The sequence below is a fragment of the Podarcis muralis genome, chromosome 7 (assembly GCF_964188315.1).
Source record: "Podarcis muralis chromosome 7, rPodMur119.hap1.1, whole genome shotgun sequence".
Lineage (NCBI taxonomy): Eukaryota > Metazoa > Chordata > Lepidosauria > Squamata > Lacertidae > Podarcis > Podarcis muralis.
Window position 1 is genome coordinate 15,381,123 of NC_135661.1, and position 27,953 is coordinate 15,409,075.

Genomic DNA, 27,953 nt, shown 5'->3' on the forward strand with positions numbered 1-27,953 from the left:
ATGTCTCTCCTTGGCCCTGAGGTTGCAGAGCTTTCTGAGTATATTTGCAAGCCTGCAGCAGTGGAAGAGAGAGAATCGGGGCACGCCATGACTCTGCTGCGAGCCCAGCAACATTTGGTCTCCCCTCACCTTAAACGCTTCCCATTCCAGCTAGTCATTATAAGACCTTTGCAATTAAGAAACCCGAGTCTGGATTTGCCCCCGCTTCTCACTCTCATTTCTTTTTCCTTTTGTGTTGTGTCTTTTGGACTGTAAGCTTGATGGCAGGACCTGTCTCTGTTAAGCCACCCCAGGAACCATTTTGCCTGAAGATTGGCTAAGAATGCTTTAAATAAATATATAAATATAATAAACCACAACTGTTGCCTCTCAGCAGAGACAATACCAGACTACATAGTTCGGATTAATGGTCTGACTCACTAAATGGCACTTCTTGTGTTCTCGTCTGGCCTGGTGCCTTTGACTCAGATTGTGTTCAACATATATTTGGAGTGGGCCTCTGTCTCCATGACTGCACACAGGCTTTATGTTCACAAGATCCAGCATCTCCAGTGAAGAGGATCTCAGACAGCAGCCCTGCGGAAGACCCTTGCCTATCATCTTGGAGGGGCAGAGCAAGTGAGAGGACCAATCCTCTGAGATGATAGGAGTCCGCTTCCAGTGTTGTTTGAGGAGAGGGATCATAGCACAGTGGGACAGAAATGGGAATGTAGATTGCAATTGTTGCTTGTGTGTCCCCATAGGAATAGCCGGGGGGCAAGGGGGCAGCTGCCCCCCCAGGTCCACAAATATTATTGAAAAGCATTGAAAGTACTCAATTATTTGAGGTACTGCCCCCTCCTAGAAGCAGCCTGCCCCGGTATTTTTACCCACACCTTCCCAAGAAGGGACGCGGGTGGCGCTGTGGGTAAAAGCCTCAGCGCCTAGGGCTTGCCGATCGAAAGGTCGGCGGTTCGAATCCCCGCGGCGGGGTGCGCTCCCGTTGCTCGGTCCCAGCGCCTGCCAACCTAGCAGTTCGAAAGCACCCCCGGGTGCAAGTAGATAAATAGGGACCGCTTACTAGCGGGAAGGTAAACGGCGTTTCCGTGTGCGGCTCTGGCTTGCCAGAGCAGCGATGTCACGCTGGCCACGTGACCCGGAAGTGTCTCCGGACAGCGCTGGCCCCCGGCCTCTTGAGTGAGATGGGCGCACAACCCTAGAGTCTGTCAAGACTGGCCCTTACGGGCAGGGGTACCTTTACCTTCCCAAGAAACTTTGATTTCTTAAAAAAACAACTTTGGCTACTCTCCCCAACAAAAACCATGTCTGGAACAGAAAGCAATCCAGTGAAGTAATCCCCACTACTGCGGGGCTCAAATCCTCCGTGGCCCTGGGACCTGCTCCAGAGTAAGCATGCAAATGGGTCACATAGGAACGAGGGGGAGCAAGGGAGGGAGAAGCATCCTTCCGTACAGTTAAATGCTATTTGCACCTGTAATTCAGAGTAAGTACCAGTGAGCCGCACAGGGCTTTGCTCCTGAATAAGAATGCACAGAGTCTGAAGCGGCACAGCCCCGTGTTATTTGCGCTGGGTGGGGATGGGGGGGGGGTCAGAGCCAGGACTCTTCGTGACCCCCTGGACCAGAGCAGGCCAGGCACTCCTGTCTTCCACTGCCTCCCGCAGTTTGGTCAGACTCATGTTTGTAGCTTTGAGAACACTGTCCCATCATCTCGTCCTCTGTCGTCCCCTTCTCCTTGTGCCCTCCATCTTTCCCAACATCAGGGTCTTTTCCAGGGAGTCTTCTCTTCTCATGAGGTGGCCAAAGTATTGGAGCCTCATCTTCAGGATCTGTCCTTCCAGTGAGCCCTCAGGGCTGATTTCCTTCAGAATGGTGAGGTTTGATCTTCTTGCAGTCCATGGGACTCTCCAGAGTCTCCTCCAGCACCAGAATTCAAAAGCATCCATTCTTCGGCGATCAGCCTTCTTGATGGTCCAGCTCTCACTTCCACACATCTCTACTGGAGCCACGAGAAAGCGGCCCCGCCTCCCGAGACCAGCGCAGCGGAGGGACGCGGCCCCTTTAAATCGCAGCTCCCCCCCCCCCGCAGCCCCTCCCTCCTCTTCGCTGCCTTGTTTATAACACGGCGGCGCCGAACTTGCTCCCCGCTCCTCGGCCACGCCCCCTGCGTGCCCATTGGCTGGACCCCTTCGGCTCCTGGCGCGCATTGGCCCGGGCGCCCGCAGGCAAGTTCGGAGGCGCCGGCGGCGGCGCGGTCAGCTGACCTTCGCGGGCGGCCCCTCCCCCTGTCGCTGCTGCTGCGGCTGCGGCGGCTCTGGCGATGGTGGGCAGCGGCCGAGGGCCGGGGGGGCCGCCGCTGCTGCTCCTGCTGCTGCTGCCTCTGCCGCTGCTGCTGCCGGGCGGCCGGGCCGCGCTGGGGCGGAGGGGCGCGGCGGGCGAGCTCCGGGCCCGCGCAGCCACCCAGGCCACCGCCGCCTCCGCCTCGCCCGGGGCCTGGGGCCCGGCGGGGGCGCCGCCGCCGCCGCGGGTGATGGGCTTCCGGCTGGAGGAGGGCGCCTCGGCCGCCTGGGCCTCGGGGGGCCTGATCCGCGCCGCCCCGGGGGCCACGCTCCGCCTGCGCCTCTACGGCACCGGCCTCAGCAACCGCAGCTGGCCCTGGGGCGCCTTCGTGCCGGCCGAGGCACCCTGCGCCCCCGCCGCCGCCTCCCCGCCGCCGCTGCTGCCCCAGGCGGCGCCCCAGGTCCTGGCTCAGGGCGCGCGGGCCGTGGGGGAGCACGCGGCGCTGGTGACGGTGCAGGTGGCGCCCGGAGGCCCCGGCGGCCGCTTCCAGCTGTGCAGCCCGGCGGGGCCCGGGCGGGCGTGGGCCCCGGCCGCCCCGGGCGACGCCATCCTGGTGACGGAGGACGAGGGCGGCGGGGGCAGCGCGGGGCGGGTGTCGGCCGTGGCCCTGGCGCCCTGGCTGCCCGCCTGGCTGCTAGGCTCGCTGGTGGCGCTGCTGCTGGCGCTGCTGGCCCTGCTGCGCACGCTGCAGCTCAGCACGCTGTGGCTGGAGCCGGCCGAGCTGTACGTGCTGCGCGACTGCGGCTCGGAGCGGGAGCGCGAGGCCTCCAAGGCGCTGGAGCCGCTCCGCCAGCGCGGGGCCTTCGTGCTGTGCTCGCTGCTGCTGCTGGGCTGCGTGGCGCACGCCGCCCTGGCCGTGCTCTTCTACCAGGCCGTGGGGATGCTGGCGCCGGCCGTGCTGGGCGCCGCCGGCCTGGTCTTCCTGCTGGCCGAGGTGCTGCCCTTCGCCCTCAGCTCGCGCTGGGGGCTCTCGCTGGCGCCTCGCGGGCTCTGGCTCACGCAGCTCTTCATGCTGCTCACTTTCCCGCTGTCGCTGCCGCTGAGCAAGGTGCTGGAACTGGCCCTGCAGCACGACACCAGCACCTGCCTCCTGCGGGAGAAGATCCTGGATATGGTGCGCAACAGTGACCCCTACAATGAGTTTGTTCGGGAAGAGTTCAGCAAGAGCGCCCTGCGCAACAAGACCGTGGAGGATGTGCTGACGCCGCTGGACGAGTGCTTCATGCTCAATGCCAACGCTGTGCTGGACTTCAACAACATGTCAACGATCATGCAGAGCGGCTACACCCGCATCCCCATCTACGAGGACGAGCGCACCAACCTGGTGGACATGCTCTACGTAAAGGACCTGGCCCTGGTGGATCCTGATGACTGCACCCCTCTCAGCACCATCATCAAATTCTACAATCACCCACTCCACTTTGTCTTCAACGACACCAAGCTGGACGCTGTGCTGGAGGAGTTCAAGCGAGGTAAAAGACATGCCCCTCAGTTAGGCCACTGACTTGGAAGGTCTGCCCAAAATTCTAGAGCCCTATTTCTCAACCTTGGGTCCCCAGCTGTTCTTGGACTACAACTCCCATCATCCCGGACCACTGATCCTGCTAGCTAGGGATGATGGGAGTTGTAGTCCAACAACAGCTGGGGACCCAAGGTTGAGAAACTTCTCTAGAGAGTCATTGCCAGGAGAATAGACAATTGGTTTTCAAACTATCTTCTGTGAAGCCCCAGTTCCTTAGAACAGACATGGGAAAGCTGCTTCTCTCCAGATGTCGTTGGACTCGAGTCCATCCGTCAGCATGGCCAGTGGTGAGGAGTAATATTGCAGCTTCATCTGGAGGACCACAGGTTCCCCATACCAACTCACACCACCCATGGCTTGCTGGGGCTGATCCAAAATGTCTGGAGGGCACCAGGTTGGCAGAGGCTGAGTCAGGCAGTACAGCAAGAGCTGTGCCAAGTACCTCAGCTTTGCTCCAGCTGTTCTATGAGCCACATGAGCAGGCCAGGTATAAGCTGACAAGTGGGGCTTTTGTAGATTTGGGGTTTTTTGCTGCATAGATGTAGTGTCCAAGTTGCAGCCAATTTCAGCATCCCAGCAAATACACACACTGAGGTAATGGCCAGGGGCAATCATGTGGCAACCCTGTAGAGGTTTCATCTGCTTTCCTTCATGGACGTGGACAGCTAGGGGTTTTAAATACGACTTCAGGCACCGCTAATGCATAGGCACCTCATTTCTTCTTCTCCCACCCCACTTGGTTTTTTTATGCTTTCCTGTACAGTCATACCTTGGAAGTCGAACAGAATCCTTTCTGGAAGCCTGTTCGACTTCCAAAACGTTCAGAAACCAAAGCGTGGCTTCTGATTGGCTGCAGGAAACTCCTGCAGCCAATTGTAAGCTGTGGAAGCCCCATTGAACATCCAGCTTCCAAAAAAACAAGGTACAACTGTATTTGGCTAAACAATCGTACCTTGGCTCTCAAACGCCTTGTGAGTCAAACGTTTTGGCTCCCGAACGCCTCAAACCCAGAAGTGAGTGTTCCGGTTTGCAAATGCGCTTTGGAACCCGAACAGCCAATTGGAAGCTGCGCCTTGGTTTCCGAACGTTTTCGGAAGTTGAATGGACTTACGGAATGGATTTCGTTCAAGAACCAAGTTACGGTTGCAAATAAGTGTAGATATGTTACTAGTTCAGTAACTAGTCCTTTCCGGTCACCTGAGAGGCTGCAATAATGTCTCCAGCAATCTAGGCCTTGAACCTGCTGGAGTTAAGTGTGTAGGAACCTATTCTGCACTCAAGAACTTTTCTGGGTAAGCACAGGCCCTCTAGATGCCAAGCAGAACAAACTCTTTGACTTAAGAAACTTGACCTTACTATATGCATCGTGCATGTATAATCCTGTCTCTGGAATATATCACTTCTGAAAGGGCTCATATAAATGGATTGTGCCTCTGAACCAGCAGAGCACCAACAACCACAGCAAAATGCTCTTCAAGTACAAAAAGGTGTATCTGGGAGGAAGCCAGGTCCAAACCTACCATTCTTCTATGGAGGAGCATTCCATCTTGTCATCTCCCACCTGAAGTGGTACAGTCCAGACACAGGTTGACCACCTCAAAGGCAGCAAGGCTAGTGGTTGCCCAGTGTGTAATGAACCACCCTCTGTTTCCATGGTAAACCTTCCACCATGGTGGTCTGTGGGTAGGGCAAGAGGCCAGTCTTCCTCCCAACTTCAGAGCTGCAGAGAGGGCTGGATGCCATCCTGTTGGGTGGCAATCTCTGCCCCAGCTCCAGTTCTAAGGTGGCTGCAAAGGAAGGCTCTTGAGTTGTGTGGCAGCTGCACAGAAAAGGAGCTTGGAGAGTCTTGGCTCTGCGGGGCCATATTGGCAAAGAAAAAACCCAACTGCTGTTATTGTTTTATTCATTTATGGAAGTACTAATTTATTTAAGTTTCAAGGCAACTTACCATTGTACAAAAACTAATGATAGGTCTAAAAACAATACAAATAAGACCCAAAGTAGAGACCTAAAAACATTATTTTCAGAAGGCTGATTTGAAAAGTTAGTCGCAACAATAATGTCACTTCAGTTCTTTCCGTAAACAGGGATCATACCTCAACAGGGATGCTGTTCTGCCAAGCAGGAGAAGCCCCACTGAAAGCCCCACTCCAGGTTGCTGTGGGGTGGGCTTCAGATACTTAAGGGACAGTAAGGAGAGGGATTCCCACAGGACGCAGTGGCTTGCTGGGTGTAGAAGGAATGAGGCGGTCTCTCAGGTCACCTGGTTCCAAGCTGTACAGGGCCTTGTGTGATGGGATCAAAACCTTGAACCTGGTCTGGTGCTCCTGGTTTTCCCTGCCCCAGAGCAGAAAGGAAGGCAGCAGTGGGTTGGATGCCACTGTTGAAAAGTGCTCTGCATGTCCCTTCTCTAAAAGCAAGCGGTGCTCTAGTCATCTTCCAGTGCCCAGCTGTCCATTCTCCTCACCACCCCTTCCCCTAGGAAAAATCACAAGGAGTTTTAGGATTTTCTGTGCATATGCATCCAGAGCCCCTTTAAGGGACCAAACCAACAAGCTTCCCTTGCTTGGAGTGCCTGTAGCATAGGTTGTATCTGCGCAGGCTTTCCTTGAGCAGAGAAATATTCTTGTTTTTAAACTAGTAGGCCTTCCCCAAGACGTTTATCTCCTTTTCCTCCCCTAGCCCTTCTCCCTCCTGAAGCATTTGGCAGGAATAGCTGGGTGTCACCCGTGACCTTTGCATACCTGCAGGGATCTGGCTTGCCCTGCTGAGAAACAGAGCAGCCAAGTTCACGGGTTCAGTTCTCCAGCCTTACCACTTCCAAGCAGGCCCCAGGCCATTTTATTCCGGGAGAATAAGCCTCCTAAGAATCTTACACATCCAGCCCTCCCTCCCCCTCTCATACAGACAGATTGGTTGTCCTTACAACTAAGAAGCTGCTTTCCCCTTCTCCTGGCATGTGACGAAAATGAACAGCTTTGCCCCCTTTCACCTCAACCTTTGGAACAAGATTGGCTCCTCCGTCTCCATCGCCTCCTTTCTGTGCTGCCTTTCATTTTGCTTATTTGTTTAGAGCAGAAATGAGGGAACTGTGGCCCTTCAGATTCTGTTGCACTATCGGCTGCATCGCCCTGACCGTTGTTAATGATGGCTGGGGCTGATGGGAGTTGTAGTTCAGCAACATCTGGTGGGGGGGGCAAGGTTTTCCGCATGCATTTGTACCCAGCTCTTCAGCCATAAGGATCCCAGAGCAACCTATGGACAAGTCAGTCCCTGCCCACAGGCTTTGCAATTGTTGAGACATGACACACAAGTAAAAAGGGACAGGGAGCAGAAAGTGGGGGTGCAGACTGCATGTCCCAGCACAGCTTTGGGAGTTAGAAATCCACAGTGGTGGGAGTCTGATCCTGCTCTAGTAGCACATAAACAAGGAGTAGCACACAGGAGAAAGGGAGAGACACAATAAATCATCGACAACATTGTCCAGCCTTCCCCAGCCTGGTGGCCACCAGATGGACTACAGCTCTTATCAGCCCAAGCCATGGCTGTGCTTGCTGGGGATGAAGGGAGCTGTAGTCCAAAGCACCCAGTGATCGTCACGTTGGGGAGCGGTGGCCTAGTCTGGCAGGCAGCTTTCAGGGCTATTGGACAAAGGCCCCGCCCAGCTCTGCTACTGGAGATCATTTTAGAGAGACCCTCGGAACTGAACTGGTGTCTTCCTGGTTGCAAAGCAGTTCTTCTACCGCTCAGTTGTGGTCATTGTCACAAACCCTGCTGGGTGAGTCCAGTGGCCTACTCAGTCCAGCATCCTGTCTTTGCAGTGGCCAAAGAGTTGCTCATGGGAAACCCTCACACAGGACTTGTGCACAAGAGCCCCCTCCCCTCCTGTGGGTTCCAGCAACTGGCATTCAGAAGCAGTGCTGCGTCTGACTCCTACTGTGGAGGCAGAGCAGAGCCATCAGGGCTAGTAGCCAGTGATAGCCTGATCCTCCTCCATTACTTTGTCTAATCTTCTCTAAGTCACCCACTTGGTGGCCATCACTGCTTCCTGTAGTTTAACTGTGTGCTGCGGGAAGAAGTGCTTGCTTTCATCTCTCCCAAACATTCTCGGGGTGTTGAAGTCTGTGGCCAGTTTCAACCCTGTTGCCTCTTCTGCCTTTTCTGTTCAGGCATCTTTGAGGGTGGCAGAGCAGACCCTGGAAGCAAAACCCACCAGGATAGGTGGGAAATCTCAGTCCCAGGGGCCAGGCATGGATGTTGAGATCTCTCTGTTTGGCCCTTGGAACTCTTTCCCCAGGCCACACCCTCACTTGTGTCTTTTTCCTGGCTTGAACATGGCCTTGGGCTGTGATTTATATCTCTCTATTTCATAGAATCATAGAGTTGGAAGAGATCATAAGGGCCATCGAGTCCAACCCCCTGCCAAGCAGGAAACACCATCAGAGCACTCCTGACATATGGTTGTCAAGCCTCTGCTTAAAGACCTCCAAAGAAGGAGACTCCACCACACTCCTTGGCAGCAAATTCCACTGTCGAACAGCTCTTACTGTCAGGAAGTTCTTCCTAATGTTTAGGTGGAATCTTCTTTCTTGTAGTTTGGATCCATTGCTCCGTGTCCGCTTCTCTGGAGCAGCAGAAAACAGCCTTTCTCCCTCCTCTATGTGACATCCTTTTATATATTTGAACATGGCTATCATATCACCCCTTAACCTTCTCTTCTCCAGGCTAAACATGCCCAGCTCCCTTAGCCGTTCCTCATAAGGCATCATTTCCAGGCCTTTGACCATTTTGGTTGCCCTCCTCTGGACACGTTCCAGTTTGTCAGTGTCCTTCTTGAACTGTGGTGCCCAGAACTGGACACAGTACTCCAGGTGAGGTCTGACCAGAGCAGAATACAGTGGCACTATTACTTCCCTTGATCTAGATGCTATACTCCTATTGATGAGGCCCAGAATTGCATTGGCTTTTTTAGCTGCCGCGTCACACTGTTGGCTCATGTCAAGTTTGTGGTCAACCAAGACTCCTAGATCCTTTTCACATGTACTGCTCTCAAGCCAGGTGTCACCCATCTTATTTATTTGTTTATCAAAATTTATATACAACTTGATTGTAATAAAACCTCGAAGTGGTATACAAACTTTTAAAAGGTAGTTAAAATTAACAATTGGCTAAAAAGAGATTAAACCACATGTCAATATTCTACATGCCTGGGTAGGAATGCCTAGGGAAGATGTTTTAAGCAAGCACTGAAAAGGGCACTGCCAGGGCGCCTGTGTGAAGGCAATAGGCAGGGAAGTCCAAAGTATAGGTGCTGCTATTCCAAAAGATGGATTCTTCCGAGTGCAGAATGAGCTTGCTTGTCTAGATGAATAAATGGTGTGTAGAAAATTCTGGTCTTTATGTGGCTGGAATGGAGAAGAACCACATCTATGGCTCTGCCCACTGTTGGGCCTCTTGCTCCTCCCACCCTGGGAGGTTGCCCAGGAGAAAATGCCACCCCTGGGGTGAAAAATGTTCCCCATTCCTGCAGTAGGAATTTCTGCTGCACCTGCTGCTCTTGCACAGCTCCTGTTCAGTTCACTGGTGCTCACTCAGGAGAACTTTCAAGTGCATTGTGCCCCATGTTAAGATGGGGTGCCGTTGGGATTTTCCTCCTTGGTTCATTCCACTAAACTGGAGGAACCCCGATGGAAAACGGGGTTCTGCCGCTCTCTTCGACTCCCTCCTGTCCTCAAACAAGGCCAGAAGCAGGCAGCCTTGGTGTAGGAGGTAACATTGCCAGCCTTTAAGGAGTTCAGAGTGTTTTCAAAGGAAGAAAACAGCTACCTTCTAATGCTGCAAAGGGCTCTGGTCGCTCCAGGTGGCACGTGGCCAGAACTAGCAGATGGGGGCAAATTCCAGGGAGCCAGGCGTGGTCTAAAAACCTTGAGAAGCTCATTGAAGAGAGAGATGGGCTGTTTGGAGCCTTCACGTGAATGGCCCTGCAGGAGATCCTTGGAGCCAGCAGGGGGACATTCCACTTGTTTTGCATTGCTCCAGCCTCGTCTGGGTGCGAGCCGGCAGCCTCCACAGAGAAGCCTATGATCTGAGCCAGTCTGTGGGTGCAATATTCTCCTAATCTGTCATCAGAGCAATTGGCTGGGCTAGAGGATATGTTTTAGCTAGTGAGATGAGGTTTGCATTGTTCACTTTGTATTTAAGAAATCCAAACAGCAAAAACAAGGATACATCTAATGATCCACTAAAAGCGAAACGGCGGGGTCAACAGCAGCAGCAGCTTTAGAGCAAGACTCCCAAGAGACTGAGATTGCTAAATGCTTGGGGAAATTAAAAGTTTTCACCTGGCGCTTAAACGATGGCATAGTAGGCACTAAACAAGTATACCCTCCCTCAGACCACATTCAGAAGGTGGGCTGTTAGTGCCTATAAATAAATGGAGAGGGTATTTCATAGTCAGGCTACCTGACTATGTCTCTGTCACAGGAGAGACTGAGCCCAAATTGGTGGCTCAGTTGATGGAGGACACAGCTATCTGTGGCTACTGCCCATCGCTCCCTGTGCCCTACCTCCAGCATCGGAGGCTGGTTGCCTCTGCATACGGCTTGCTTTGCATCAGGCTTCCTATTGGGGTGCCTGGTTGGGCACCGTGGAAACAGGATGCTAGATTGGCCTTTGATCTCATCCAGTAGGGCTCTTTTCATGAGGAAATCAATATAGTTCTTTCCCTTTGCCAACCTGGTGCCCTCCCAAATATTTTGGATCACAGCACCCACCAGCTGCAGCCAGAAAGTGCCAAATGTGTGTTGCAGGCCGGAACATCTGGGGGGCACCAGGTTGGCAAAGGCTTCTGTACCTCCATGTACTGCACCAGAAAACTTAGGACCCTGCCTTTGGAATGTTTGGCGCAATTGTGCATGGACTGCCTGTTTCCATGCTATTATTCTATTTGCGCATTTAATTGTCAGGTGCTGAGTGGTAGGAATGTGAAATAGGAGGTGCTGGATGTTGCTGGAGGTAAAGTAGATGGGCAAGGATGGAGACTGTTGCCCAGCCAGGAATCCAGGACTGCATTTTCTGTGGTTGCTCGGTCTGTCCAGGTAAAAATGCAGCCCGATGGGCCTGGGAACCTTAGCTACTCAAAGCCTGCACAAACCACATTATGTTTTGAACCAGATGCAGGAATATTTTTGTCTGCGATGCTTCTCCTCTCTCTGTTTTTATCTTGTGTTTGAAGAGGGTCTTGTGGCAACCTCTGCCCATCATTTCTTCTTCTTAACGGTCTTGTTCTTTACCAATCCCCGCCCTGTTCCTTTTCCCCAGGTAAATCGCACATGGCGATTGTTCAGAAGGTAAACAATGAAGGTGAAGGCGACCCTTTCTACGAAGTCATGGGCTTGGTGACATTGGAAGATGTCATTGAGGAGATAATAAAATCAGAGATCATGGATGAGTCAGATGACTACAGTAAGTGGGTTTCGTGCAGGTATGGCCTCTTTGGGGCTTCTCTTCTTCCGCTCCCCTCCCTTTTTGTTTAGCAGAGACATGTTTTAAACCTCCCTTCCCCTGTCAGGAGTGGACTTGCATCCTAGGTGGTGGTAGCTGCTTAATTTGCTGGTTCAGGTGGGCAGGGGAAGATACAAGGGGAGTATTCAGAAGTGTTATTTTTCACCTTTGTTGGAAGTGGTGCAGTTTACCACCTCATTTTGCTGCATTTATAGTCCTCGTACATAGCTACTAAGTTGGTGGGGTAGGATTTATACAAATTCCTTTTCCTACTCCAGAATTGGGAAATAGCTTGGTCTATTTATGCACGTGGGAGGATGAGGCAGTAGAAAGCTGAGATGGTAAAATGGGGGCTGCATCAGGTCAAGTTGCAAGAAGAGGATTACAGTTTTAGATGCTTCTCTTGACTTATTTAAAAACAATTGCAATTAAAACACTGGCACTAGAAAAGGTTCTCCTGCACCCTTTTGTCCGTTGGAGTGGTTCTCCATTTGACATAAACTTTTCGTGTAGGAGAGCAAAGGAAAGTGATGACTGACGTGTGCCCTGAAGTTCACTCAGCCAACAGGTTCTGCTGCAAATCTGTTCACAGCCGGGGGAAGAATAGCCCCAGAGCCCCAGCTCAGAACCGGAGGCAGTGTGTAGCTGCTGTCACAAGTATTTCACTCAGGAGATGGCAGTTCTGTACTGCTAATAAATGGACGTGTGCCCTGCAGGGAGATTTGTATTTGGAGAAGCAGGGAGCACGCTGGGGTGCCATTGAGCATGGGGACTCCTCTGCAGTGGAAATTCCATGGAATCAAAGGTCCAAGTGTGTTGGAGATAACTGATCGCCCTCAGAGTGCAGTGCATTGCTTGCCCTTTTTAGGTAGTTGCAGCTGGAATTACAACTGGTGGTAGTTACTAAAAAATGGCAAGGAAATTTGTTTAGTGCTCAGGCTACACATTTTTATTCCTTGGACCATCAGTGATTTTCATTTCCTCTTTACACCTAGGGCTGTGTGTGTGTGTGCCTAAATAAATAAATCAAAAATCTGTACCAAGCTATCCTAACTTTTCCACCCTGAATAAATACTGCATAAATTTTCCACCCTGAATAAATACAAATTCACACAAAATAGGCTCACTTTCTGGGCTGCATCATAATGGGGGGGGGGGGGAGTTGTACACATGTGAGCAACATGGGCTAGAAACTTAGGGGGGATATTAAAACTAAGATTCCCAGGAAACTCAGTTCTGCAGTCATAAGTATTCTGCATTTTTCCCTGTACTTGTGCAGAATTGTTGAATCCCTACCGCCATGTTTTACAAGAGAACCCACCAGTGCTGGTAAGGATGGATGGCTTGATTCTTCTGCCTCCTGTTGTCTTTTTTGGCTTTCTCTCCCATCCCTCTAGGGGAGAACAAATTGAAAAAGAAGCCGCCTGCACTTGGGACCTTGATGGACCGCAGGAAAGAAGATTTCTCCTTGTTCAAAGTGTCCGACAATGAGTACAAGGTGAAAATCTCTCCCCAGTTACTCCTGGCTACGCAGCGCTTCTTATCCAGAGGTAAGAGCAGGGAAGAGATCTTGCCGTCTGGCAGTTTTTGTTCCTTCCCTCCACCACCACCCCCTTCCACCATCTCTGCTCAAGGGGCTACACTGGGTTTGGATGCTTATTCCAAGGTTTATTTTCCCTCTGAAATGTGTGCTTTTAATCCAGTTAAGTGGCTGATAACTGTGTTACAAGGATGGGAGATGCTCAAAGTCCAGCTGAAAGCTATGTCCCAGTCTGCAGATTAGTCCAAGAAGCAGGGAGCGCACCATGTCTTACAGCAGCTCTCCCCAACCTGGTGCCCTCCTGATGTTTTACACCACAGCTGGCATTTGTGCTGGCTGGGGCTGGTGGAAGTTGTAGTCCCACAGCATCTGATGTATGCCTCTGATGTATTGAAGAAGGCTGTCATTAGAGCATGTTAATTTTTTCATTTTTCAAATTCCCAAAATGAGGGGTGCTAAAAAGTTGCAACATAACTTGGGAATTCAAAATATATTTCGGTTATGTTAATATAATTTTGTTTTGCTTGGTAAGTAAAATGTGTGTAAAATTGCATAGAAATCAATAAAAATGATTGCCAAGTACTTGCAGTTATGGCATATATTCAGATTATTCATTATTATTATTGTTATTATTTACCATTACCTGACATTTTCAGAAGGTTTTCGGAAAGCAGTTTATGTGCTTCTTCATTAGATGTAGACTTATCAAGCTAAATGTTGTCCATTCACAAAAATGACAGATTTGAATTCCTCACAACCAAAAACATATTTTTAAGACCTCTCACTGAAGAAATTAAGTTTCACCCCCTAAAATCACATGCCCTGTATGCCGTATGGGAATTTGCAAATACAGAAGTTGTTGAGCATCCCTTTCAGCAGCTAAGAGAGAGGATTGATTTTCATGCTCCCTAAGGACAGCACAGCAACGAAAGCCCCTCTGCAGATGCAAGACCACACACTATATTGCTGTATCCTTTATTTAACCGTCTCTTTTGTCTGACGAGGGACGCAGGTGGCGCTGTGGGTTAAAGCCTCAGCACCTAGGACTTGCCGATCGAAAGGTCGGCGGTTCGAATCCCTGCGGCGGGGTGCGCTCCTGTCGTTCGGTCCCAGCGCCTGCCAAACTAGCAGTTCGAAAGCACCTTCGGGTGCAAGTAGATAAATAGGGACCGCTTACTGGCGGGAAGGTAAACGGTGTTCCGTGTGCTGCGCTGGCTCGCCAGATGCAGCTTTGTCACGCTGGCCACGTGACCCGGAAGTGTCTCCGGACAGCGCTGGCTCCCGGCCTATAGAGTGAGATGAGCGCACAACCCTAGAGTCTGGCAAGACTGGCCCGTACGGGCAGGGGTACCTTTACCTTTACCTTTACCTTTTTTGTCTGACGAGAGCCGGAGACTGAAAGGTCTCTTCCTCAAACTGATACATTTCAAGGCCATGCTGAAATTTAAACATATTCCACAAAGGGGCAGTGCTAGTTGTTGGACTACAACTTTCCTCAGCCCCAGCTGGCGTGGCCAGTGTTCATGAATGAAGGAAGTTATAGCTAATGTTCTGAATGAGAGCCAGTGTGGTTAGAGTGTCAGACTAGGGTTCAAATCCCCTGCATGGCCATGAAGCTGAGTGGGTCATTGTCTCTCAGCCTAACCTGCCTTACAGGGTTGTTGTGAAGATAAAATGGAAGAGAGGAAGAACCATGGATGACACCTGTTCTCCTCCCAACTTGGGGAGAAAGCGGAGGCCGTGTGGCCTCACATCGCCACCTCCATTGGGCTGCTGTGAGTGAATAGGGCCTTTTTGGTGGCAGCACCTCCCCAGACCCACTTGACTGCTCTGTATTCTTCTAACCTTTAAGGCACCAGGTTAAAATTTTATTCTCTCAGGCATTTAATGAGATGACTGTTTGCTATGCTGGGTCTTTTGCAAAGCAGTTTGTTCTTTGTTTTGTTGATGTTGAATCCTAAATGTGAAGTTTCTCCTTTTATTCTTTCTGCCTATTTTTACTGTTGTTTGATTTCTAAATTTCTAAGCCTGAGCTGGCTGGTGCTACCTTTTCTGTCTCCTCCACACGCTTCCCTGCAGAGGTAGATCTCTTCAGCCCAGCCCGAATCTCTGAGAAGGTCCTGTTGCACCTGCTGAAACACCCCAGTGTCAACCAGGACGTCAAGTTTGATGACAGCAACCGCCTTGCTGCTGAGCATTACCTCTACCAGCGCAACCAGCCGGTCAATTACTTCATCCTCATCCTGCAGGTACCACACTTCAAACATGTGGCCCCCAAAGTCCCCATCTGGCCCTTACAATACCCCTCGCTGGCCCCACTTCACACAATCCTCAAATGTAGAGTTATATATAAAAAGAACACTATACAGTGGTACCTTGGTTGTCGAACTTAATCCGTTCTGGGAATCTGTTCGACTTCTGGAACCATTTGAAAACCAAGGCTCGGCTTCCGATTGGCTGCACTCAATTGGAAGCCGCATTGGACGTTTGGCTCCCAAAAAACGTTTGCAAACCAGAACACTTGCTTCCGGGTTTGCAGTGTTCAGGAGCCGATTTGTACAGGAGCCAAGCCCTTCGGGAACCAAGAGAGAGAGAGGGGGGGGGGGGGAGAGAGAGAGAGAGGTTTTATCCCCCCCTTCCTCCTAAGAGCTCATGGTTCTTGCCTCTCCTCCCATTTTTATTTTCACAACTACTTTGCTTGGTGGATTAGGCAAAGCAGCTGGCCCAAGGTCACCCATTAAATTTCATGGCTGCACAAGGATTTTAACCCAGATCACCCCAGCCCTGGTCCAGCATTCTAATCACTGCACCTCTCTGCCTGTTCAGCTGTGAGACAGGCAGAAATAATGCAGGTAGAGCATGCAATGAAGGAAACCTTCATGGCAGAAGACTGCCCAGAGACCTCTCTCTCTGACATGCTTCACACGTGAGGCAAATGCCCAGCAATAGGGCTCCTCACCCCGAGTCCAAAGTGGTGCAGTCCATTGTGCTGCCTCATGAACCACCACCTCCTCCTCCTCCTCCTCCTCCTCCTGCTACTGCTGTGGGTTGGGGGCACCCCAGGGGTCCCTGACCTACCCGACCCCTCCTCACTTTGGGTAGGAAGCCAATGAAGAAAAGAAGCGCCCCGTTGCCTCCCAGTGAGAGTTACTCACCTGTGGGACACAAAGGACCCTGTTGGGTTGGGGGAGGAACAGACCCAGTCTTGGGGGTCAGCACCTGCAGGCGTCTGCCGAGGGTCATCCTCTGCCGTGGCCACAGCCCTCCTGCTCTGCCTCCTCCCTATCAGCTGCCCCCTCTAAGCCAGTGAGCAATGAGGGGCGGCAGGAGGGCCAGCCTCACCTCGCTCTTCCCTGAGCCCCAAGACAGAAGGGGCTCCTGGGGGCAGCAGGAGAAGGAGGCAGTCCACAACGGGAGGCTGAACCTCTGGTGGAGGGCGGTGCAAAGAGCAGAGCCGGCTCTGCCATTAGTCAGAGAGTGGCAGAAGATGCTGGTGGGCACAGCACTGGCAGCCCCCCTGGCTGTTCTTCTTGAGCACCCTGACTTTCCCCTTCCATTGGAGGGGCGGAGCTATGTGTGCCACGCAGCCTGCCCTGTGCTCCCAAAACTGAGATGCTGCCCCCTGGTGTGGTGGAGGACATGCATTTAAAGTACACACCCCAGCACACAAGAGTCCTGGGAACTGTAGCTTGTTGAAGGGACTGAGAATTGTATCTCTGTGAGGGGGACGATCTGCAGTTCCCAAGGTTCTTTGCTGTGGGGCTTGGGAACGTGCATTAAATGCTCAGCATATTCGCAGCCACGGTCCAGTATTGAAATATGAGACATTTGAATGGCCACCCGGCACCCCCATGTGTGGGGACTACCCCCCACCCTATAGCAGCTGCTCAAAGGTGCTGGGTGCTGTAGGCACCCCACGCAATGAGGGGGGCAGTCTCTTGAATCGGCTGCTGCTTTGTGGGCAGGCAATGTTGAGAAAGAGGGGCAATTCTAGCTTACGGTTTAACTTAGTGCCAAATGTGGGGACTTTTGAAAGCCTTTCCCCCACATTAAAGTGTACAGATCAAGGGCAGCTGGCTTTTGGTATTCTCTGAGAGACAATTCCACAGCCAGAACCATGACAGTCTAAAATGCTTCCTTCACTGAGTGGTGATGCATTGTTTTTAAAAGTGGTTCACCTACTAGCTTGGCCATTGCGGGGAGGTGCACTTGGAATTGCAGCCTTCGCCAACTTAGTGCCCTCCAGATGTTGTAGGACTACAACTCCCATCAGCCCCTAGCCAGCAGCCGCTGAGTTGTGGTCCCACAGCACCTGGAGGGGGCCAGATTGGCCAGTGCTGCCATATGGAGTCATCAGCTGACGTGGGACTGAGAACCACACGTGCCCATAGGCGCCGACTCCATGGGGCTTGAGGGGGCCCGAGCCCCCTCAAAAATTCGTTTGGGGGGGCTCCGCCCCCCCAATAATCTCCGGCGCCCCTCCAGCAGAGCGCCATCGCCGCCCCTCCCCCAGCCCAAAATGCACAGGGAGGGGCGGGCTGCATGCCTCCTGCCCTCCCTCCCGAGCAAAAGCTCCACCCAATTTCCTTTGGAGCTGATTAATAGGCGCAGCACGCTCTCCCCTATTCGCTCACGAGGAGGCGGCGCCACTTTATTTGCATATTCATGAGCTTATTTATTATTCATGAGCTTTCCCGGGCCCCCCCAATATTTTTTATAAGTCCGCGTCCCTGCACGTGCCTCTGCAGGAATCTGCAGTCTTGTCACTGCCTCTTGCCTTACGGAATTCGGGAAAAGAAAGAGAAAATCTGCCCTTGCAGGTGGAACTAAGGAAGGGGTGTTAGCAGGTTAACCACACCCTCATTCAAATTGGGTGTGGAGTAAAGTTGGCTTAGGACAGAGGTCCCCAGCCTTTTGGACACAGGAGCACATTTGGAAACCTAAGAATTTGTTCTGGGCACCACAGAATATCCATTTCACAGAGGAAAAACTGGTGTTGCTCAGAACACACTCCAGCACCTCCATACACCCCAAAACAAAACGCAGGCCTCCCAAAAACTGCTCAAATAAAATAAAATGGGAGTGTGTCAAGGGGTGCCCACAGGGGCCATATCAGGGAAACCATAATCCTGCAGTAACCTTTGCCAGCCTAGAACTGTATCCAACGCTGGCCACCCAATCTAATGCTCAGAATAGACCCACGGGAATTAATACACACAGCTAACTTAAGTGCATTAATTTCATTAGGTCTACTCTGAGTGGAACTTGGTTGGATACAAAAATTAGTGTTTTTGGACCTCCACTCGGATCAGCCCCAGCTAGTATGCCTGTGCTTGCAGGGGTCTGGAGGGCATCAGGTTAGCAGAAGCTGCCCAGTACAAACGCCCCCCCCCCTCCCATGAGAAACCTCCATGGCGAATTAGTGGCCATTTATCCAGCACATGAACCCTCCAGGGGAAATGGTACCTGCCGTATTCTGTAAGATACTGTTGTGTTAACGTCTTCCTTTATACTGACATCAGTAACTTTCAGACTCTCCTCTTCAGGGCTTATATGAACTTTGCTAATGTTATTTAGATCTGAACTATGCCTTTAGGTTGGGTAAAAGGTGCTTAGTTTGTTACTTTTCTCTTTTTAATGCATAACATATTAAAACTTTATTTTTTGCAACTCAAGAGTGGTAATACTAAAGTAAAAGCAGGGACTGTCTTAAACTAAAAAAAGGGTTGGTTTACGCAATAGAAACCAAACCAACTTGTGCTGAGTGAGCTACAAGAATATGGGATCAGGATCTAAGATTCAACTAGGTCAAATCTCAACTTGCTTTCTCCTCTCTCTGCATTGCTCCCTCCCTCCCTCCCTCTCACCTCGCATTGCTTTCTCTTCTCCTTCCCAGGGCAGGGTTGAAGTCGAGATTGGGAAGGAGGGACTGAAGTTTGAGAACGGAGCCTTCACGTATTACGGTGTCTCTGCCCTGACAGCTCCTTCTTCAGGTGAGTCGCACGTTTCTTCCCACCTCTCCCCGCCACTGAGAGCCCTTTCGGGATGAGAGATTTGCACCAGAGCTTGAGCTGCTGGCTAATTTTTTAAAGGGCCAGGGCTGTAGCTCAGCAGTAGAGCATCTGCTATGCATGCAGAAGGTCCCAGGTTCAATCCCTGGGAGTGTCCCTGTGTTGAAACCCTGGAGAGCCGCTGCTGGTGATTAGACCACACTGTGTTGGATGGTTCTGACTTGGTACTGGGCAGTTTGTTATGCTCCTGTATTTTGAACCGAGCACAGCCTTGAAGGACCGGCAGTGTTGGCTCCGCCCACAGATTGGACCCCTGCAAGCCCTTTAGCTCCCCCCTCTGCAGCCTGAGCGGCAAGAGAGGCATCCACAGACTTCTTCCCCTGCACACTTCAGCTGCCGAGTCACTTGGTTGCCCATCGGCATTTATTGTTGGCTTTTTTAAACATACAACAGCAGAGGAAGGGGAGCATTCAGGAAAAGCTACAGACCTGCGTTTAACAAGAACAGATAATAGGTTTAGATAGTTGTTGTTTCGGCTGCATTCATGAGAACTTGAAACACATTCTTTTTTTTAAAGGCAGGACTTGCAGAGTTCTGGGTTAGAAGCCATATTCCTAAACTCCCTGCCTCTCATTTGCAACACTGATGTGTTTTCCTTCAATAGTTCATCAGTCCCCAGTGTCCACTCTCAGGATGAACCGTCGTGACCAGCAACATGAAAGCACAGAGACCACCACTTACTGTCCTGACTACACTGTCCGGGCACTCACTGACCTGCAGTTCATCAAGGTAAACACCATAAAAAGAAAGACTCTGGAGAAGTAGGCTGTTGGCCACCAGCCAAAGATCTTTTGAAATCAGTTCAGCAAATAGGATTTCTCTTTGAAATCTGTAGCATTTCTCCATAGTCTGTGACTTTGGCTCACCTGCTTGAGTAAGTTCCTTCTTTTGACCAAATTGCAATCTTAGGCCTCCATCCAGTTGCGTGCTGATCCACAGCATATATGATGCCCTGCTGGGGACTGGATCATCTCCCTGCTTTTGCAATCTCAGGAAAGTGACAAAAATATGAGGTATACAGTGGTGCCCCGCAAGACGAATGCCTCGCAAGACGGAAAACCCGCTAGACGAAAGGGTTTTCCGTTTTGGAGGTGCTTCGCAAAACGAATTTCCTATGGGCTTGCTTCGCAAGACGAAAATGTCTTGCGAGTTCCTGCAGGGTTTTTTTCCTCCCCCCCCCCTTTTTTCCTAAGCCGCTTATCAGCTGATCCGCTAAGCCGCTAAATAGCTGATCCGCTAAGCCGCTTAATAGCTGATCGCTAAGCCGCTTATCAGCCTATCCGCTAAGCCGCTTAACAGCTGATCGCTAAGCCGCTTATCAGCTGATCCGCTAAGCCGCTTAACAGCTGATTGCTAAGTCGCTTATCAGCTGATCCGCTAAGCCGCTTAACAGCTGATCGCTAAGCCGCTTATCAGCTGATCCGCTAAGCCGCTTAACAGCTGATCGCTAAGCCGCTTATCAGCTGATCCGCTAAGCCGCTTAACAGCTGATCCGCTAAGCCCCTTATCAGCTGATCCGCTAAGCCTGCTAAGCCACCGCAAGACGAAGAGAATCGCAGAACGGATTCTTTTCGTCTTGCGAGGCACCACTGTATTGAGCTCCTAGGGGGCCGCATTCAGCTAGGCAAGATGTACAGGCAAGACTTTGGCAAAATTCTCTGGTGATCACAGATCACTAGGGTTGCACCTTTAATTGATTGCATAACCAGTTAAAAACCCCAAAGGCTCATCTAATGCAGCGTCCAACCACATCCCTCTGGGAGGTCCGCAAGGAGGATCGGAGTGTGATGGCACTTTCCCCTCTTTGCTCTTAGCCAGGGACCCTTGGCGAACACAGAACAAACCAGCTACGTGATTTCCAAGCTGATGGTGGCTGAGGTGCAGATCATCTCTCACTGACCTGTGGCTTCTTTTCCGCAGGTTACCCGGTTGCAATATCTCAATGCTCTCATGGCCTCGAGGATACAGAACTCCCCACAGTCACCTGACACCGTTGAATTGAAAATCATCCCCAGCAGCCAGACAAAGCTTCTGAATGACAAAAATGCCACGCCAGGTATGTGCTTGCTCCGTTGTGGGTCACCAGGTGGCGCTGTGGCTCAGCTCCCTTATGCCACCCGTGCCGGGACCTGCCATTTTCTCCTCCCGTTTGGACCACGGCTGCCTGCTTGGGTGGAGATGGGGCAGGATTCCTGCAGGCGCTGTAGATGCAACACCAGGGAAGAGGAGCGAGTCAGGAAAATCGGTTGGTTTATGTGCACAGAGTTATCATTATTGTCTGGTCAGTTTATTATGCACCCTTCATCCTCAATTCCGAGGGCAGGTTGCAATTTAAAATTCAGTATCAAAAGCACGTAAAGCAAATTACAACCACAGAAATAAGGTGGTTCCTAACTATATATACCTCAGGTGCCAAATGCCAAGGTAAAGAGGTTTGTCTTCAGTGTTCCCTGAAAGCAGGACAGTGAAGGTGCCAGGCACAGCTCTGTGGGGAGGGAATTCCACAACGTGGGGCTACCACAGAGATTGTCCTCCCTCAGGCCACCACCTCCCAAACTTCTGAAGAAGGTGGAACGACCCGGGGGGGGGGGGACCCTCTGCTGATCTTACATCTGTCTGAGAAAATTGGCAGGGAGGAAGGTAGCAAAAGTCGTTTTGGGCTTCAAACACTAGTATGGGCACCTTAAATTGTGCCCAGAAATGAAGTGGCAACCAATTGTCTCTCCAACTTCTGCCAAAAGATTTGGTGATGGCTGCTGGCTTAAATGACTTTAGATGTGGCTTAGACCATTTTGTGGAGGATTGGTCTCGCCATGGCCTGGTGGCTAGGTAGGAGCTCCATGTGCCAAGGAATGACACAACGGAGCAATCCCTGCTGAGGAGCTTTAGTAGGCCTTTGTCTTCATGTCCTGCTTGTAGATTTTTAGAGGCTGTGGGATGCTGGACTAGGTAGACCAGAGGCAGCCAACGTGGGGCCCTCCAGGTGTTTCTGGACTGCAGCTCCCATCACCCCTCACCACCAGCCAGTTGGAGTTCAGCAACACCTGCAGGGCATATCGGTTGATGACCCCTGATCTTCTCTAGCACAACTCTCCTTAGGCTTCATTCATTTTTTTCCTTCCACGGACTTGAGCACTGGCTCCGGCTGATGGGCCGGACTTTTGGACTTTTGTAGTCCAAAAGAGGGGTTCCCAACCCCCCCCCCCCCCAGATTGACCACTTGGAAATGACTGAGGGTCTTGGCAGACCTCTAAAGTATTTTTCTGCCTGTTCTGAAAACATAAGAAGATCCTGCTTGCTCAGGCCAATGGCCAATCTAGTCGAGAATTCTGTTCGCACAGCGGCCAAGCAGTTGCCCCCAAGGGAGACCCAGAAGCAGAGCCTCAGCACAAGAGCGCCTCCCCTCCTGTAGCCTCCAGCAGCTGGGGCTCAGAAACATGACTGCCTCCGACCGCAGAAGCCGAGCAGAGCCATTGGGAACCTTACCCTCCTCTGGGAGCACGTTCCATAGTTTAGCTGCGTGAAGAAAGAAGGACTTTGTTTACCTGTCCTGAACCTTCCAGCATTCAGCTTCATGGGGTGTCTGTGAATTCTCGTGTTATGAGAGAGGGGCGCACACTTCTCTCTATCCGCTGCAACAATTGTAATGTGCCATATGATCTTTGATTGCATTTTTATGGCTTCTTTTATTCATTATATTGTATTTTATTGTATTTCCATAGACTTCAAATTGTTGTGTGATAAAATAAAAATAAAATAAATAAAAAGAAGCCATAAAAATGCAATTAAGACTCAGTAGGAATGCTTAATGTGGACACCCTTGAATGCATTCATTGCACCGCTGGCCTAAAACATCTGGCAGGGGGCACCTGGTTGGCGAAGGCTGCCAAAGGGCATGGGGATCAGGGGTGTTTACCAAGGGCTTCATGAAAAAGGGAGGTGGGGTTTCAAGGGAGGAGTTTGAAAGAAGGAAGGGAGAGGAGGCTTGATTTTCTGGGAGGCAGTCCCAGGCATGACAACGAGCCTGAGACACAGAAAGACATGACAGTCGCAGGCAGGGCTGTATCTGTCATCTGGGGACATAAGAGCTCAGAGACAGGCAGGTGGGGGAGGCAGTGAAGGTGAGGAGGCGGCGCTTGGTCTGGATGCAGGAGCACAGGGGCATTGTCAGTGGGGCTCCTGTCCCAGCAAAGCTGTATGTCTTTCCTTTCCACGCGTTTTCTTCTGCACTGTCCTTCCAGGAGCTAAACACTGCCATCTCTCCTCTTCTCTTTCTTCCTTTCTCCCTCCAGCCTTCCCGCTCAATCTCTCTTTCTTTGGCACAATTGAGAACTGCATTTAATACAGGCCTCTCTGCCATAGTCTGGAGTGCCTTTTTTGTTTGAAAACCACAAGGTAAATATATCCAGTTGGTTCCCTTCCTGCATTTGCCCTCCTTGCAGTGCCCTCTGGACCCAGGGGAAAGGACAGCAGCAGGCCCTCTGGGGGTTATTGGCCTTCAGCCCCATCTGCATGGCTCATGGTCAGCAACACCTGGAGGGCCATAGGTTGCCTAGTCCTTGTTTAGTCTCCCAGTTGTGTGATTGCTGTAGGACAAGCAGAACTTTTTAATGACCCAGTCACCGTAGGGACTAACTGGGTTACTCCTCCCCTCCTTCCCCACGGAATCTGCATCTCATCAGGAGGGAGCTGCCAGGGGGAAAGGCTCAACTAATCAACCCCTGGCCTGATGGATGGGTCATTAAGAGCACCCATCTTAGGTTAGGTCTACTCAGAAGTAGTAGAAACAATCATTCTACTTGTCAGACTGCAAGTGGGAGATGCCAATTTGCATGCTTCCCTTACTTCTTCTCTTCTGCAGGTTTTCTGCTTGCGGGGGTTTGTGTTTGTTGTTTAACGAGGGCAGCACCGACCCTCCTGGCTGCACCCTAAAGTGGAACACTTCTTTCTACCATCTAATTTTTGTAGCGTCTGCAAACCAGACCTTTGTCTGTTGGATCGCTAATTGCCCTCCCCCCCCCCCCAATCCTGCCTTTCCCACCTTAACCAGATGTGGCTCTTTTGTGCAGGGGAGGAAGGGGTGGGCCCACCTTGCAAGAGGGCAGGGGAGATCCCTGGGGGGGGCGGGGGTTGGATTTCACTGTTCTGATTCCATGCTAGCCTGCTTTCCTCCTCCCTTCAGCGAGACTCGAGAGAGAGAATCTGTCTCATTCCCCAGGGCTAAAGCGTGTCTCCACTCTTCACATGGCAAGAGTACAGGTGTCAGTTTATCAAGTGGGTATTTGCCACACTGTGTTATGCAAGAACTTGGTGAACTGGCTGACTGTATTATCCTACCCCCCCACCATGCACAACCATATTTGCGGGGTTGTGTGTGTGTGTTCCAATTTCGTGGGAGCAGAGAAATTGGCATTGGACAAGATACTCAGCTTCCCAGAATCTCAACTTATTTGTTATTTATATATTTCTTGCACCTTTCTCTCCCAAGGAGGTCAAGGTGGTATGTACATGGTTCTTCCCTCCCCCCCCCCCCACCTTCCTCATTTAATTCCCACGACAACCCTGTGAGGTGGATTAGGCTGAGAGGCAGAGTGACTGGCCCAAGACCGCTTACGGCTGAGTGGGAATTTGAACCCTGGCTGCTTCTCCTTGAAGGCAGTGGTGTGCTTGAAAGAACCAGGGTGGCAAAGTGGTTGGCATTTCAGACTGCCAAGACCCAGGTTCACATCTCAGCTCAGCCATGAAGCGTACAGGGTAGGCCTTGGGCTTCCTCTCAGTGCCTAGCCTCCCTCGCAGGGCTGTTGCTTGCTATGAGGATGGAAAGCATGCCACCTTGAGCCAGAGGCAAAGGTGAGCAGAGCGACCGCTGTGGAGCTGACCTTTCTGCAAGGGGCTGCTTTCTGCACACACCTCTCCATTCGTTCAAACAAACAGACAAGCAAGAGGCAGGATTGGAGCTCAAGAAGGGTGAGGGCTAAGCCTGGGGAGAGAGCAGAGGGCCAAAGAGAGGGCCTTCCAGTCCTGAGGTCCCATTTGGAGAGCTGCAGGCTCCCCATTACTCTTTCTTTCATACAGGATGCTCAGTTCCTGCTCATGGCTCAGTTCTTTGTTGCCAAACCACCGAGAGCCCAGCAACGATGGGGTATAAACATTGCCATTCTTTCTCTTCCTTGCCACCCCCCCCCCATTCCAGGGAAAAGCAGAAGCAAGCTCAACCTTCTGGAAGAGGAGAGCCAGAGCACAGGGGTCTGACCCGCTAGAGGCTTTGGGGGCAAGGGGTCTCGGGAGGCCCCCTCTGAAATCTCGGTCGCCTTCTCCTGGAGTCCACCCGTCCTTCCGAGGAACCTTTCACTTTGGCTCCTGCGTCCCAGAGAGACTCCTGGAACTGTGAGGAAACTGGCCAGCAGCCTCTTGGGTTGCTTCTGGTGCTCTGACCCGGCTGCAGCACCCTGGACGTCCTCTGAGCAGCACTTGACGGACAAAGGGTGGTTGAGTTTGGGGGGGCGGGAATCTCTAAGACTGTGAACAGCAGAGAACAGCCACCCTGTGCCTACGGACTGGATTACTTTAGCGGGAGTCGGTGTGAGCAGGGACCGGCAAGGGTGTCATTGCAACAGCACTCCCTCTGCTCCACTGACTGTGTTGATCTTTTCCTCCCCGCGTGCAACAGATCTCCCTTCCACCCAGCGGTCTCATATGTACATTCCACCCACCCTCCAGGCACACTTCAGTTTGTTAGTCCCCCACACCAGGCTTTCACTGGTGGCTCCAGCGCTTGGCTCTGGGGCACCCCCACCCGCCAGCCTCCCTCTGCAGCAGCTCTTGCGCTTCCTGCCTTTGACTGTAGCTGCACCCAGCCGCCATGCCAGGCCTGACTCCAGGACCTGAAACTTGCTCCTCCCACATTCCAAGCACACCCGCCTTGCTTGTCTTCTGAACGCCAGCGCCAGGCTCCAAGGGCATTTGAACCAGCCGTGAGTCTCATCTGGCGCCAGGCAGGGCATCAAACCACCCTCCCCAAATTGTGCCAAAGTCCACACTCCCTAGAGCCACATGTGCAGCCTGGCTCTGTCTTGCCAGGATTGCACTGCTCGCCCTCTTTCCAGAAAGGGGGTCCCCATGGCGATCAGGTGGTGGGCTCTGTCTGTGCCAACCATGAAATGCTGCTATTCTGCAAAGCAACCCTTCCTTCCCAGAGGATGCCTGTCTCCTGGCCACTTTCACCTAAAGTTTCATTCTCTTCCCCCTTGCTTTGCGTCTCTAGTTCTTAAATCCAACACAGGTTTAAAAAACAGTTTGCGCAGGTGGGAACTGGGGCGGGAGCCATTCCGACCCCGTGCCGGTGTTTCCCAAATACTGGAGTTTAAGTGACTCCTCACGTAAGCTGTTGAGTGGTTGGGGATGGGACAACAGGATTTGGCCCATCAATCTGCCGGCATTCCAGGCACTGAGTCTCCCACCTTGTGAATGCTTGCAGTGCATGGAGGATCCGCAGCATTTTGCTGCAGTTTACCCAAGAAGGCCTGCTGGGTGGAAGAAAGTCCTCAAGGACCGCCATTCCTCCTCTAACTGCTCCTTCTGGCTCCTTGTCTTCGTGCTTAGAAGAGCAGCTGCTGTTGCATTTCCCTCTAGACTAGCCTTCCCCAGCCTGTGCACTTCAGATGCTTTGGACTACACCTTCCCATCAGCCCCATGCGGCACGGCTCCTGCTCAGTGGCTGATGGGAGCAGGAGTCCAGCACAACTGGAGGGCACCAGGTGGAGAAGGCTGTTCTCGGCTGTCCTCCTTGGCTGCCGGGTTCTGGCTGGAGAGGCAGCACAGGATGCTATGCTTGCCCTCCACACTAGCTTTGGCAGAGAGAAACAGTCCCCCCACCCTTAGTTGCTACTTACAGTATTCCCCCACTGGAGTTCTTGTTTTTAAAATGAAATAAAGGACTGAAGAGCAAGAGAGGGAAAGAGAGAAAGTTGGTTTCCCTTTCTCCCTCTCTCGTCCTCTCTCTGTCCATAACCAACAGCAGAAGTTGTCTAAAAGCAATGTATAATTTCAGGTAAATTATTTGTAACCTGCCTTTATGTTGTAGTTTTTCTGCAAGGACTGTACCTTCAAAATGGAATAGTCTAATCTTATATATCTATTTATAAGTTCCTGGCTTTAAGGAGTGTTTGGTACGCTGCGTCTATAAGGACCTCTCAAAACAATTCAGGAGCTGTTACCATGAGTGGCTTCTGCGAAGGGGATGTAAATGCCCCACCTTTCCTCTTCCTCCTTAGGTTGCCCATGGCTCTGGGAAGGAGGACCTCCTTTGGTTTCCACCAAAGACAGTCTTGCTTACCTATGGTGACAGGGACCACAGCCAGGCTCTTGCCAGGGTCGCCTCCCAGTCTGCCATGTCTGCTTGAGGAGTCCCATTCCACAGGCTACATCCCCAGTAGCCCTTTTCTCTGTCCTCAAGAGTTGGTGCTGGGCTCAAATGTGTCCTTGAACTGTGAAAATGGTCTCTGAGAGGAGTTGTAAAGGTAAAGGTACCCCTGCCCGTAGGGGCCAGTCTTGACAGACTCTAGGGTTGTGAGCTCATCTCACTCTAGAGGCCGGGAGCCAGCGCTGTCCACAGACACTTCCGGGTCACGTGGCCAGCGTGACGAAGCTGCTCTGGCGAGCCAGCACCAGCGCAGCAAACGGAAACGCCGTTTACCTTCCCACTAGTAAGCGGTCCCTATTTATCTACTTGCACCGAGGGTGCTTTCGAACTGCGAGGTTGGCAGGCGCTGGGACCGAACGACGGGAGCGCACCCCGCCGTGGGGATTTGAACCACCGACCATGTGATTGGCAAGTCCTAGGCGCTGAGGTTTAACCCACAGCGCCACCCGCGTCCCTGGGAGGAGTTGTAGAAAACTATAAATTGGTGGATGGCCGGCACGTATGACCAGTCACCCTTGATCCTCCTCCCGACAGGTATGTGGCTCCCCAGAAGATT

General features: G+C 51.8%; 1 protein-coding gene and 1 long non-coding RNA gene across 4 annotated transcripts; one reads left to right on the forward strand and one right to left on the reverse strand.

Moving 5' to 3' along the window:
• Nucleotides 1–332: 332 nt before the first annotated feature.
• Nucleotides 333–2,283, reverse strand: LOC144328379 (uncharacterized). The gene is made up of 2 exons (XR_013393570.1): nucleotides 1,241–2,283; nucleotides 333–875 (listed from the first exon to the last, which is right to left on the reverse strand). It is a non-coding gene; the product is annotated as an uncharacterized LOC144328379 (long non-coding RNA).
• CNNM3 (cyclin and CBS domain divalent metal cation transport mediator 3) lies at nucleotides 2,280–27,122 on the forward strand. 3 transcript variants are annotated; one of them, XR_013393569.1, is made up of 9 exons: nucleotides 2,280–3,811; nucleotides 11,182–11,325; nucleotides 12,762–12,914; nucleotides 14,984–15,153; nucleotides 18,801–18,897; nucleotides 19,580–19,704; nucleotides 20,896–21,031; nucleotides 23,268–23,370; nucleotides 25,169–27,122. XR_013393569.1 is itself a non-coding variant. In XM_077931266.1 (8 exons), exons 1-8 carry the CDS (start codon nucleotides 2,320–2,322, stop codon nucleotides 23,315–23,317), a joined length of 2,367 nt encoding a protein of 788 aa, XP_077787392.1. In that variant the 5' UTR covers nucleotides 2,280–2,319; the 3' UTR covers nucleotides 23,318–23,375. The 3 variants fall into 3 exon arrangements, 2 of the variants coding, with proteins under 2 accessions (XP_077787392.1, XP_077787391.1); XM_077931266.1 differs by lacking the exon at nucleotides 25,169–27,122 and having other exon boundaries at nucleotides 23,268–23,375; XM_077931265.1 differs by lacking the exon at nucleotides 23,268–23,370 and having other exon boundaries at nucleotides 2,281–3,811.
• Nucleotides 27,123–27,953: the final 831 nt, after the last annotated feature.